Raw genomic sequence first — 13,548 nt, forward strand, 5'->3', positions numbered from 1 at the left:
ATACTCAGGTCCACATTTAGAAGGCACCTACCTATGTGCCCTGGTTGATGTTTGTGAGTCTATAGGACTTAGAACTCTTTTTTTCTTCACTCTGAGGCATACACTTTTTTCTACGCTTCTAGTTCAGTGCCAGAATTTCATTTCTGTGGATATTTCTGCACAGCAGGGCATTCTCCCTCCTCACCCCCTCACTCTCCTAAGTTTGGTGATGAAACTGTAGGAGCTTGTAATTTACTGTTTATATTTGGAAAAAACAGCTTAAAACTAAAGCAAGTGGGTTTTGTTTTTGTTTTTTGAGGAGAATTGTTCCTTGTGGGTAGAGGATAGTGGAGATAAAATTTACTTGCTATGTAGTAACTTACTAGATATGGTCCTAAAAACTGCAATTAGTAATTCTGTAGTAGAAACCAACCTGATCCAGCAGGTGATGGGGAGGGTAACATGCAGGAGAGTAAGCATATACATAATTTGACAAATGTACTTAAAATTGCATATTGCTGAGCTGTGGCATTTATACCCAATTGCCTGCTTGGAATTAAGAAAATAAGACCTGCTGTCCTACAGCTTCTTTCAGTCTGCTCCCATGAGACCATCCCTCTTTGGTTACAAATTTCTGCCTAAATCTCACTGACCCATTGCCTGGATCTGCAATTGGATTTACTTGGATCTGTAGCTGCTGAAAATGTTCCTTGCAGAAAAGAAACCCAAAGACCACAGGGTGCGAACACCCATCTTTCCTAAGCTGCCACCTACCGCTGATCTATACACTACTTTTTTTAATGCATTGATACATATAACATATAACGTGAAAAGAAGAGGGGAAAAAAGCCATTAATATTCTTAAAGATAATGCCCTTGCTTGTGGCATACTGACAGTGTGGAGCTGTAAAACAGGTATAGGAATGAACTCTTACGATACTATACAAAGATACTAAGGATCTAGAATAGCCAATTGTGTATACAACATCACCTGTACTAGCAGTACAGGGATTATACCAACTGTCTTCTGGCTCGGAAAACATGGAAGGAAATCCAAACCTGTATAAAGGATCTGGAAAGAGCCTGATTATATTTTTTTTCCCTGTATCTTTTTAGAACAAGATAGTCCTGAAAAGCATGGCAAAATGAGAAATTTTTCTTGTGTTGTAACATGGGCTAGTCCCAGCACTACACATAGAAGTAGTAGTTACACAGATACAATATGATATTTAAACATTTTGTGCTTAATGTACTCCTCACATCTTTATCTTCTGATTGTGGCAATGTTCTCAGCAGCTGTGGTAAACCCAAAGTAACGGTAACACACATCATCCATGAGGTATGGTCTAACTAACTCATGCATCCAGTATTCCAGTGTAAAAAAAAAAGGCATTTCCTTTCATCCCCCTTTACAAATATAGTATCCCCTTGCGTTAGCTATCTAAGTGCCAGTTGTGTTTTGCCATATGCAGACCTGCACCTACTCATGCTCCTTGAATATCAACTAAACACACTGCAACTCTGTGTTCTGCTTCGTAAATTTCCTGTTCTCTCCTGTTGTGATGTACCCAGTAGGAATCTGTTGAGGAAGAGACTTGCTCCCACACTGAGCAGCAGGAGAAGGGTAAGGGAGAAGTAGGGGTAGTTTAGTTCAGACACATCTTGACTCTCTTTGCATAATACACTGTAGCAATACAAAACCAAATCATTTCCAAGTCAAACACAGTACCCTTTTATCACTGCTTTAGCTATTTCCTGCCCCCCTGACAAGATAAGGCATATTAGAAGGGCACATTTGAGTTGCTGCTGGCCTCTGCTGTAAAACAGGGACCTACTCTTCACCATTTCCTAAGCCTGGAGACACTAGGTGAGAACTTGAGGTCAGTGATATAATTTTTTTACATGGATAAAGTAACTCTGGACTATGTTTTCACTACTGATGTGAAAACATGGTAGTTTCACAATTTTCAAGGAAAGCTATCCCCTCATCTCTGGCAAAAGTCTAGGTACTGGGTCGTTTGGACACTGATCAAATGTCCAGATCAGATGAGATGCTGTTGTCTGCACCATTAGCTAGAGCATGCCTTAACATGCTAGCCCTATATGCCAGAAAGGTTTTCCTGATGGTCTAGATACAATGCAGAGTGCAGGCTTGATGATATGGAATTATTGCAAGGAGGCCACTGTGAACTGAGAAAGCTACAGTATGGCCAGCATGGTTGGGGAAAAGCAAAGAGAAAGCTGGGAAAATATATATATATATATATTTTACATTGTCAGTGCATTTTTATATGGAACAACTCTAAGGGGCTCTTTTTCAGTAGGCCTAGCTAAGGATGGGCTGCCTTCTGTATCCTGGAGTCTCTGGGTGCTGCCCGTGGTTTGTAGTCTTCTCCAGATCCAAGATCTACTGTGTCGTGATAGTTTGTAAATTCCTGAGGTAATGGAAACTCTTCTGTTGATGAGTGAGTCCTGTGTCCAAACACCCTCTCTTGCAGCTCGGCAATGTCGTTTCTGATGTCTGCCATCATTAGCAACAGGAAGTCAAATGAGCCTGGTGGGCCCTGCAGTCACAAAGCAGGGTCATTAGTAATGTTGTACTTAACTCATAATTTTCAATTCAGTAAAACATTGCTTCATATTGGTTGCCTGAAGTAAAAGACCTCTCCTTGAGTGAACCTGCTGAGGAAACAATCTTCAGAAGGCAAATGTTTTCAGCAGACAGAGATAAAATACATAGCTCTTCTGTTACTAAACACTTCCTTCACTGTATCTTTTCCCTAGCAGCATTTTAATAGCCCCCTGGAAAACAGGAGGTAAATCACGTAAAATATTTCTTTTTAGCTGGCTTCACAGTGAAATACGGTGTTCAATACTGGGATCACCCTGAGGCCCACCTTGTTAAATATCCATTCCAGCAATGAGAAAACACTGTAAGAAGGAAAAAATTAAACAATTTCACTTGAAAATAGGCTGTGAATTTCCACGGTTCTCCAGCTGACTTGTTTAAAGCCAATACCTTACCAAGACCCCAGAGAGAGACTAAGGGCAGGTTTGAAAGGTTCCAGGTTTCAGGCTACCAGTGACAGCGCTGGGTAGACAGTACGAACTTGCACTTTGCATAGGATCTCATGCCTCTGCCTTCTGATCGTGTCCCACCACTGTTGCAGGGCCGAGACACACTTATTCCCTTCAGTGTGACACCCTGCAAGGGAGGAGATACGTAGGCAAATGGATTTGATGAAAACAGGATACTTACAGGTACCCCTTTTGGTCCTGGTGCTCCTCGCTCCCCCTGTAATCAATACCACCGCAGTTAGTTTGCTGCGACTGAAGGAAACAGAGAAAGCACAGCTTGCCCTCGCAGACACTCTTACTGCCCCCAGGCCAAGAGTCTTCAGCTTACACTAACTCTGCTTGCTAAGAAAAAGACCTTGAAAGTAGTCCCCGGTCTCTCAGTTTTACAGACATCTCTCACATTGAACGCCATCGTCCTGCAGTGCATTTTAGGGGAATGAGAGCCAGGACTTTCATGGCCAAACTTTTTGTAAGTGGGTGTCTTGACTCCCTTTGTTTTTTTGTTTTGTTTTGTTTTTCCCCAGCTGCATTTCTGAGGCATTTTTATATATCCTTCATGTCTGAAACCCCTGCCCTGGCAAACTGCAGAACTCAGGTATACGGGCACTGCAAAACATATGCCTTGACCAAGCTCTGACTGTTCTCAACTTCATGTAAGACTTGACCATTTTATCTGATCAAAATAGATAACAGATGTCTCTTTGAATGAAACAGAGACAAAATCCAGAGTACTGACACTTTTGCTCTCTGTGCTTTACAGTCATGGGGAAATAAAGATTATCTTCATGGACAAAATGCATTTTCTTTGCTAACAGGATTTAAGACTTGGCCCAACATCAGCACTAGTGTTTGCAGAAGTCTGAAGCAATAAAGCTACTATTATAAATAACTCCGCTACAATTACATGATGCATTACACCTGCTGGAAAAATGCTAAGTAAACAGGCAATGTTGAGATTTTGCAGCCCTACTCTGGTGGGCCATTCTGAGGACAATGAGTGAAAACACAAAGAAAAAGTAAATCAGGAACAAATACACTAGGAGGAACATAGGAAATTGGCACTGACTCTAGGGGAAACAGAGTTGAACACTTCTGATTTTCGCCTAGACAGTAATGAGCCGCAGGTAATGGGAATTTGCAAGACAGCAATCTAAGGAAATAGGCTGAAGCATCAAATTGTTCACGGAAAAGCCAAAAGATCTGTGCAGAAAGGAAAGAGGCCTGCTTGGCAGATATCCTGTCAGGGCTATTTGCAAGACTTGAGGAATAGGAAGTACCAAATAGCAGAAGGAAGACATGAAGCGAGGACGCAACAGGACATTTTCAGCATAGCAAAAGAAATGAAAAATAGTAAAAGGGAATGATGGCAAATATGTTGTGCGTCTCTCTAGTGACCCTGTACTTCACATCCACATGCATCCCCATTGTGGAAAACAGTACCTCTCCTCACCTTGCTACCATCTCTCCCTGGGGCTCCCGGAGGGCCCTGCAAGAGAAAGAAAAGTGTTCACAAGAATGTGACATTGTGGAGCTCAGCCCAAATATGCAATGCATAACAGGAAGGGAGAATACTGACCACAGGGCCTCGTCTGCCCTGCTTAATATGGGATATATCTGGAGATGGTCCCATAGGTCCCATTGATCCCCGAGGGCCTGGCTGTCCAGGAGGTCCAGGAGGCCCAGGAACTCCTTGACTCCCTTTTGGTCCTGGAGCCCCTGCAATCAACAGCAAAGGTTACCTGCCAGGTAAAGCATTCAGGACACTTCATCAATGCAAGCTATGGGGATTGATGACTTTACTGAACCATCTAATGGTCTGGTCACCCCCAAACCACAAATCTGTAACAACACAAACAACACAGCAGTCATTTGAGACAACATCGCTCCCTGCCACAGGGACTGCATGACATCTCCAAAAGCAATTGAACCTGGTGTAATGAAGAAGCCAAAAGTAACACTGCCCTGGTTAGGTGTACAGACTGGGAATGAAAAGCAGAAGGGCCTCATTTTCACATAGAGAAGAATAGAGCAAAGGAACTCATCTCACATGAGAAATATCTCTTGCAAAGAGAAAGCTTCAGAGAACTTGTGGAAAAGATGAGTCAAAGACCTTTGCACATGTCTGGCACAAAAACAGTGCTTCTTGATCAGGGACTGTGCTTCTATTCTGCACAGTACAGGAGCTAATGTAGAGCACTGTTCTGTTTTGCTTCATATCATTTGCAGCTTCTATTGGTTCATCAGAGAACGCTACATTTGGGAAGCATTCAGTCAACAAAGTATGTTTAGATCAAGCGAAATTCTATGAAAAACAAAACAGAAATTCAGGGACCTGAAACAGCATTTGCACAAAACAAAACCCCTTAAGATGTCAGTACCTGAGCTGCTTTGTAATTAGAGGGGAAAACATTTTTACTTCATACGTAAGACAAACAAATAACACAGGAAATGAAAGACAAAGAGTAAAGACTGTTCAGGAGGACAGAATCATTATGGCAAGGATTTTCAGAAGGAGTACAAGCAAGTTCAAGGATGAACCTCTCTGACTCCTCTTGAAGACTCGGCATGACGAGGAGGAGGAAGCGCCCAGCACAGATGATTTTCAGGCAGAAAGGATAATTCTACAGTACCTTGGACAGCTCATGTCAGGGGAAACCAGATGGGAGCCATGCAGGACAGGCCTGCGTTAGACAGATTGCAAGGTGCTGCACTGTGCGCTTCAGAGCCTGACGCAGAATCTCTAACCACACTGGCCTTGCCCTTATGATCTACTGTCGACTGAAGATACTTATCCTCCAAGAAAATGAGACAGAGACTCAAAAAAGCAAAGCAGTACTGCAAAAGTGGGAATAAATGGGGATCAGTTCAGTAGATAGTAAATCAAACCTGAAAAGGAATATCAGCTAGTCCTCCCTGAGAATATTCCTGAAACCCAGAACATTCCTCGGATTCAATGCTAACCTGAAATCACTTCCTTCAACAAAGTTGCAAGTCTTTTAACATCTCTGGCCTTAGGTTGCAGAATGGCTGTCTTAAGTTAAAGCTTTAGGAATTATGTGCTTTTCTGATTGCTTTCAATCTATACCTAAGCAAAGTGCAAAAGGTGTGAATGGAGTTTTCTTTTCAGATTCTTTCGAATCTGAACACAATATAAAATAAAACAAAATAAAATAAAAACTTGCAAAAGCAGATGAGGAAAAGTAAAATGATTGGCACAAACCCCTGCAAACCAAGAGCACTTTTTTCTGCTCTACTAATGGCAGTGAGCTAAAGTCATAGGGATTCCTGAAATGAAATGCAGATTGCTTAAGACATATAAAACATTTTTAAAAAAGAGAGAGAAATAATAGCTGGAGCAGCTGAGATATCCCAGAGAGGAGGAAATATAAAGCATACAGGACAAACACAATTTGCATACAAAGAAATACCTGGAGACTAAGAAAAAAATGACAGTTGGCAGAAGCCGACCATAACAACTAGACAATTTTTCTTTCATAAATTAAGTACAGATACAAATATAATAAAGTATGAAAGACATGAAATTCTGTCACAATGAAAGATTGAAACATATTTGTATTTACCCTCACATCTCTCCAGTCTCTGTCTTACCTGGAGGGCCTCGTTGGCCAGGCTGCCCTGGAGGGCCAGGGATATATGCATTTGATGCAAGCACTTTTTCACCAGTAATTTGCTTGCTAAGATCAGCAGCATTATTTGGTAGCAAAGCAACCTGCAGAAAACAAAGAGCACTGTAAGCCCTCTTATTCAGTTGACTAAATTACATTCCTCATTAAGCTTTCATGTGGACAAATATTTAAATACTGTAGAAATATATAAAATCCTTTTAGTATACATGGTTATACCAACACAGCTTTAAGGGGCCTGGTCGGGACTGTAGTTCATACTACATCAAACTATGTAATGCAAAGAGGAAAAAAAAAAGGGGGAAAAAGAAAAGAAAAAAGAAAAGCAGTCATGTTTCCTGATCCTAGCAAAGGATCAAAGTTCAGCAGCTGTAGCCATGGGCACGCTACTGGAGAATAGCTTTTTTGCATCTGAATTGCTCCACAAAGGTTCCGAGCTTTGTAGAAAAGAACAACCAGAAGTTATTGCTCTTATTCTAGAAGACAGTGAGGACAGAGGAAGGGATATACAGCATGTCTGAAAATCATGTTGCAGTAGCTGAACAACCCCAGAGCCTTGGAGGTGTACTCCTGTAGTGCCAATGCTACAGAGTACTGTACCTTCCTTTAGGTCACCTTCGCTCTCCACCCCATCCCCTGTGGTTTAACTCTCATTGATTCTAGTTCCTTGCCAGTAAACCCCTGAAAACTATCTCATGTCATAACAAAAGCACCTGCTATAGCTGTTCTTTTTTTTTTTTTTTTTCCTCCATTTGATTCTCTGGTGGGGAATCTCAGGTAAGCTAATTAGCCACAAGAGGGATTCTTATCCCTTCGGTTGATAGGGAGTTGAAGGCTCAGAGCAAAACTTTAATACTCCCCTTTCCCTTAGACTATGTCATCTCAGGCACATTAATCTCATTTAGAAACTCCTGCTTGATTAAAATGTATTTTAGAAGACAATCAGGATACTGAATTTAATCACACCTATTTAAAATGATTGATTTATATAAAAATCTTTCTCTTTTGAACAATGTTTTCCTCCTAAACTGCAAACTCTTTGGGAAAGACTTTGGCTCCCTTGAGAGCCTTGGGTCTGGTGGACAGTGGAGGCCATTTATCTATGTAAACAAGGGCCACATATTCAAATCTAATATCTATCGTAGAAGTTTTATGGCTCACTTTTCTGTCTAACTCTCACAGGATGAATGCTCTGGCATGTACAAGAGGGTAATTTAAGTGACCCACTGAGAGAAATATAATTTTGTAGACCATACTATTCAACCAAACAGATGTCTGGATCTGCTCTGCAGAAAAATACCAAGGCAAAAGCAAGTGAGAAATAGAATGATTTGAAATGCCATAACCCATTAAACATCAGGCCTGATTACCCAGATTGAATACATTCAATAATAAATGTATCTAGAGACATGCTGCAAACCTTTAATCTCCCCAGACTTAGTGCAGGGGAAATGACAAGCCAAGAGGTGGCTCTACAGCCAGAAAATATTATTAGTGGTGAATGGTCACACATAGAGTTGGGAATCTTATCCTGCAGATAGAGTTGAAGAAATATTTCTGCAATATCAGGGTAAATCTATCCCTGGGACAGTTTTGTTGCTGCTCTGAATGAATTGGTTCACTGCATAATTCCATGCACAGTTTTCATGGGAGTACTGCATACTGCTGTCTGATACTGCTTTTAGTTACTTATTTGGAATTCCCTGCACTGGACTGTTCTCAAAACTCCTTTTTTTTTTTTTTTCCCTGTAATTGTTTGGTATACACCCACACAATATTTGAGGTTAGAAGGGAACTTTGGAGATCATCTAGTCTAACCTCTCTGCCTCCAGTGCAAATCTAATGTTTGTAAAGTAGAGGCAAAATAATAACGGTGTGTAGTTGCAAAACATAGAGCGATCTTTTCTCAGCAGATGATCTATCAGTTAAAAAATGGACTTTCTAGGGCCTATCAGTTAAAAAATGGACTTTCTAGGGCAGTCAGTGCTGTTTGTGCTTTTTGCAGTTTTGGACTGCATGTACAGAGAGTTTTAAAGGAAGCAAAAATAAGAAAAAATGCTGGAAATGCTGAAGCAGTTCCTGGTGACATTTCTGAAACACATGGTTTGATTTTTCAGACTAGAATTCAAAACGTGATGACAGGAATACAAAGATTTATCATCCATTTATGACTCAGGCTTTGGAGGGCATTGATGTTCCAAATTACTGAACTACAGACAATGTACATGACATGTTTTCAGTCTTACAGGAATTTGGTAGATTCACTGCAACCCTCCTTCGAAATCGGAGTAGGATGAGGCCAGTGCTTCAAGGAAGCCCCCCAAAGTGTTTCTTATGTCATGTGGTTACTCCTACAAGCCTGTCCACAAAGAATCACAGAAACACAGAATGGCTGTGGTTGGAAGGGACGTCTAGATACCACCTAGTCCAGCCCCACACTCATTACTCTGGGTTGTGTCTTTTATGTCATCATCTTTGGTTTTCCAAAGAAAAACAATTGCTTAATTTACTGATGATTCTGCAGCTTTCAGAGAAAACATACCAGCCACTGCACCACAGATTGAGAAGTGGGGATGCTGAGGCTAAAGGGCTACCCCATGGCTAACAACATGCCCTAGGATGAAAATAATATTCAGTAACTGAGAGCTCTCGCAGCCACATTGCCTGGGGACAGCACAAGAAGGCCAGCCAGCCAGCTCCAGCCAGAGTACTACGACAGCACATTTCCCTGGGCTGCATTCAGACTGTCTGGAGTGGGGTCCTGATCTGGGAATTTATTAGTAACCCTGCTGATAAATAAATGCTACTTACTTATAGTCCCTGTCGTGAATAATGCTTCAGATTATGCTGCAAATGGCCAGGCTGGAGTAGAAAGATGCATTTAGTGGCAAAGACTCAGCATGAATATGATTTAAAAGTGTATTCTGCTGCTTGAATAAGATATTGACTTGTTCCTGCCAGCAAGGCTATTCTAACAAATAATTTAGTGAGTCAAAAATATCAAATAGCTGTTGTGAAAGCATCTACACATGCTTCCCCACTGAGTCAACTGGATTTGAGACATACTCTGCAAGTGCCAGAATACCCAGGCTCTGGTCTAGCTCACTACTTTTTTATATCTCATGGCCAACAAATGGCTGCCGCAAACACTGGGGCCAAACCACATGTTTTTGATGTTAAGTCAAATCATCTTGGAGACTGGCTATATTCATTGGCTTGATTTCTATTTCACCTTTTAGCTGAACCAGGATCTTGGTCAACAGTGACCTTATCTTTCTCTATCCAGACCTTCAAATCTTAATAGTACTTGGAAAATACTTTTTTCCATGTGCGTGCAAATATTTGTGAGAGTAAGTTTTAAAGGAAGACAGTGATGGAAACTTGACCTCCCATGTTCAATGTTGCGTGCTGCATCTACAGTTTTGGCAGTTTCAGGGAAATCTGTGGCCTAGGTGATTCAGACAATGTTTCATAGGAGTGATGCCAGGTGGATTTCTAATTAAGAATCATATGAGCAGAAGCCTCCAAAAATCCTCCAGTTCCAAATGCTGAACTCACTACTTGATTTTTGTTTAATTGTTGGCTCTGCAAGCATGTCAGTTATCCTTTCCCTAGTTTTACAAATTTTCAGACTTTTTCCTGAAAGGCTTGAGATCAGCTTAGCCCAAACACTCCTCTAGCATGTCATGAGGACAATTCATCCCACTAGATAATTCCTGCAAAGAGACTTTCTGCTTTCTGATCCTATAACTAATGTCTCCTAGAACTGGAATATATGATATAATCCTTTGAAAAGTACTAGTGCCATCACTTCTGTCTTTTAATCCAGCAGCTAGTGCACACTCCAGAGGCAGTACAGATTTGAGTTCAAACCTCTATTTGCCTGAGGGGACTACCACTTCCAGAAACATACACCAAGTTCCAGTCACAGCATCTTCTGTAGTGGATCCCTCTCAAACTCTTCTGCTAAGCTTGCACTAATTCAGTCCATAAGTTTCCACGAATTCTTGCACAAACTCTGAATCCAGATTCCTCCTTGGAGGTCAGTGCAAGCTACTCAGCCTCACTTAGTGCACCTGATAGACTGAGTCTTAAAAGTATGGATTCTTTTGTAAGACTTGTGGTGTCCACTAGCATGATACATTTGAAAACCAGAACTTCCATCATACATGGAATTCTGTCCTTCCACATTTGTCTTCACAGGGTTTCAGAAAGCAAACATGATATTTTGAGATTTTTGAGATAAAAAGTATTCCAAAATTTCAATGTATCTCATTTTAATGAGATTCTTTCTTCCTAATAAAAATGCATTGAATGAATAGTATTAAATGCAGCAAGTGATATAGAAAATTGTGCATTGACATAGTGAAGGTAAGTGAACATCCTAGGTGAAATGATTACAGCCAGTAATTGCCTAGAAACATCCCACAGAACATTTCCACTCTAGTGACTCTAATGTTCTGAAGAAGATATCACCATAAGAAGGTATTTAACTGGGACATGGGCACTTGGCTTTCCAATTCCTGGAGTGGGTCCCTAGGTTATTTCAGTTCTGCTTAAATGCAAAAGGACCATACATAGAAGCAAATAAAGCTAAATGCCAGGGGAAGTTTTTAAGTATGCTATACTGTACTTCTAAGGACACAAAGATGAATACAAAACACGTGGGATCTGAGGTTTTGTTTGTTTTTTTCTTTGTTTTTAATAAAACTTAATGCATCTGCTAGTGATGTATTTATTCATTTAGCTATACACCACTTATTTGGCAACTACCTTGTATCAACACCCTCTTAATGCAAATTTTATCTGCAGAATATATTGCACTTATATAAACTAAAGGAGGATAAAGTCCAAAACACTGAGCATCCAAAATCAATAGAAAGAAGAGGACAATACAGATTGCAAAGAACCCGGGCTCAGATTGTGATGGGGTTTTGCCAGATTCTGTTACCATTAGCTTGGTATAAATAGCACCCTGCTTACAAGCAATAAAAAAGCACAAAGGAAGAAATTGACATCCCTACATGATTTTAAAATATGTTGCCATCATCTTTATAGGCACAAGATCCACATGGCAGTGACAGTTCCAAACACTTAAATGTAAATTTCATTGTCATAAAACAATGGTATGGTAAAGATATGACTGATCAATGTTCATACCTTTTGTTTCAGTTGTAAAACTGTCTGCTTTATTTGATGAAATTCCTTACAAGAGGCACAGCATGTCCCTGGTTTTGCCATGCTTTCAGATTTCTCAGGAAGCCCAGCTGAAAGAAAGCAGTTTCCAACAGGAATATAAAGATTCAAAGGAGAATAATGCGTAACATAACTGCAAAAGCAACCAGAGTCTTAAAGGCTACTACATTTTCCCAGAATATGAAAAGGAGTCTTGATATTGATGATGCTTTGACTGTGAACTGCTGTATAAGGCTAAGCAATTTTGCAAGGACAGCTCTGAGCTCATTTCTAAAGCAGCTGTTTCCAGTTAACAGTCCCTAAAGATTTTTTTTTTTAAATACCTGAAAATGTTTACACCCATTCTTTTATCTTTGCATTTATGGTAGACTAGCCCTGTAGATCCAAACTGATTTACAGTCCCCCAAAGGGCAAATTTTCATATGCTATAAATTACAGCAAAATCTCTTGCAATGTGGGCATTTCATTCACTTTGCACCAACTGCTCTTTATCATCATTAGTTAGCCCCGCCATGCAATGGAATCAGATGGATCAGAGAAAGGATTTGAAATTAATGATAGGGATTTAAACCTACACTAGAGAAAAGGTCACACCAGTTATACTATGCAAGAATGAAATCTTTCAAGCATCAATGAAATGATTCAAACTGCAACAGATATTGAAAATGTTATTTTTGTCTTTTTTCCCAGTCTCATACACAAACAAGTATTGTTTGAACAGATGTCCTGTTGAAGAGAAATGTTGTTTCCAAAACACAATGCAAAACTTACAGGCAAACTCTAGGTAAGTTTTTTTGTTGTTGTTCCATTTATAGTTTTGGGGAGGAACAGAGTATAGTGAAGACCTAGATATAGTGTCTCGTTCACCTGTAAGGATTACTGGAGAAGTCTGAACCCTAGCCATCCAGAGCAGCCTGTGTAATGCAAGAATCCTGCAGGTGCTGCTGTTAAAACCCAGTAAATTTTCAAGATCCTCAAAAAAGGATCAGCAAAATGTACTTCGCTGTTGTGTTATTCGTCTCGCTTGGGCACACATTTGAATGTCCTTATTTGATCATATTTTCATAAATGTGTATTGATTTTGAAAACATCTCCATCATTCTTGAAAAAAACAGAACATTTTACTAGTACTAAAGATAATAGGTAGTATTTGACTTCAGATGTATATACTTACAGAGTCCAATAAGGACCATTGCACTCACTCCTTTAATGGTCATCTAGGGACCATCAATAAGATCAGTAATTTAGGACAAATTGATTTTCTGTGGGATTAGTCCATTGGTCACTAAATCACATATTCCTGCTTTTAGAAGACACACTCTCACTTCTCTTTTCTTGGAACGCTATGACAGAGGTGCTTCCTTCTTTCATTCTTCTAAAGCAGGTAGGAAAAGGCTGTAAGCCAATGGGGTGGAAAGGACATCAGGGTTACTGATCATCAGAAGATGAGGACCAGAGAGATGAGGTGAGGGTCGGGGGGGAGGGCATTTCTGCACCTTTCACCTGCCCACTCCTGCGCTGTAGTCCAATGTCATTTTCCTGTAGGACTTGATGCTTCATGTGAAGATAACTAAATACGTGTCACCTGCTCATTTCCTCACAGCTGTATTATTAATGTGCATCAATTTCACTTTCACTTCTTCCAAAACCT

General features: G+C 40.3%; 1 protein-coding gene across 1 annotated transcript in view; it reads right to left on the reverse strand.

Annotated features, from left to right (window-relative positions):
* Positions 1 to 2,030: 2,030 nt before the first annotated feature.
* The window catches only part of LOC104578755 (collagen and calcium-binding EGF domain-containing protein 1), a 95,931-nt gene continuing 84,413 nt past the window's right edge, over positions 2,031 to 13,548 (reverse strand). Inside the window, exons 6-11 of the mRNA XM_010226324.2 lie at positions 11,862 to 11,968; positions 6,667 to 6,787; positions 4,634 to 4,773; positions 4,508 to 4,543; positions 3,239 to 3,274; positions 2,031 to 2,543 (exon numbers count right to left, since the gene is read on the reverse strand). Of these exons, the coding sequence (XP_010224626.2) occupies positions 2,310 to 2,543; positions 3,239 to 3,274; positions 4,508 to 4,543; positions 4,634 to 4,773; positions 6,667 to 6,787; positions 11,862 to 11,968 (674 nt within the window). The 3' untranslated portion in view covers positions 2,031 to 2,309. The remainder of the gene's footprint in view (positions 2,544 to 3,238; positions 3,275 to 4,507; positions 4,544 to 4,633; positions 4,774 to 6,666; positions 6,788 to 11,861; positions 11,969 to 13,548) is intronic.

The sequence above is a fragment of the Tinamus guttatus genome, unplaced genomic scaffold (genome assembly GCF_059628265.1).
Source record: "Tinamus guttatus ecotype Peru unplaced genomic scaffold, ASM5962826v1 Tinamus_guttatus_pri_ptg000606l, whole genome shotgun sequence".
NCBI lineage: Eukaryota > Metazoa > Chordata > Aves > Tinamiformes > Tinamidae > Tinamus > Tinamus guttatus.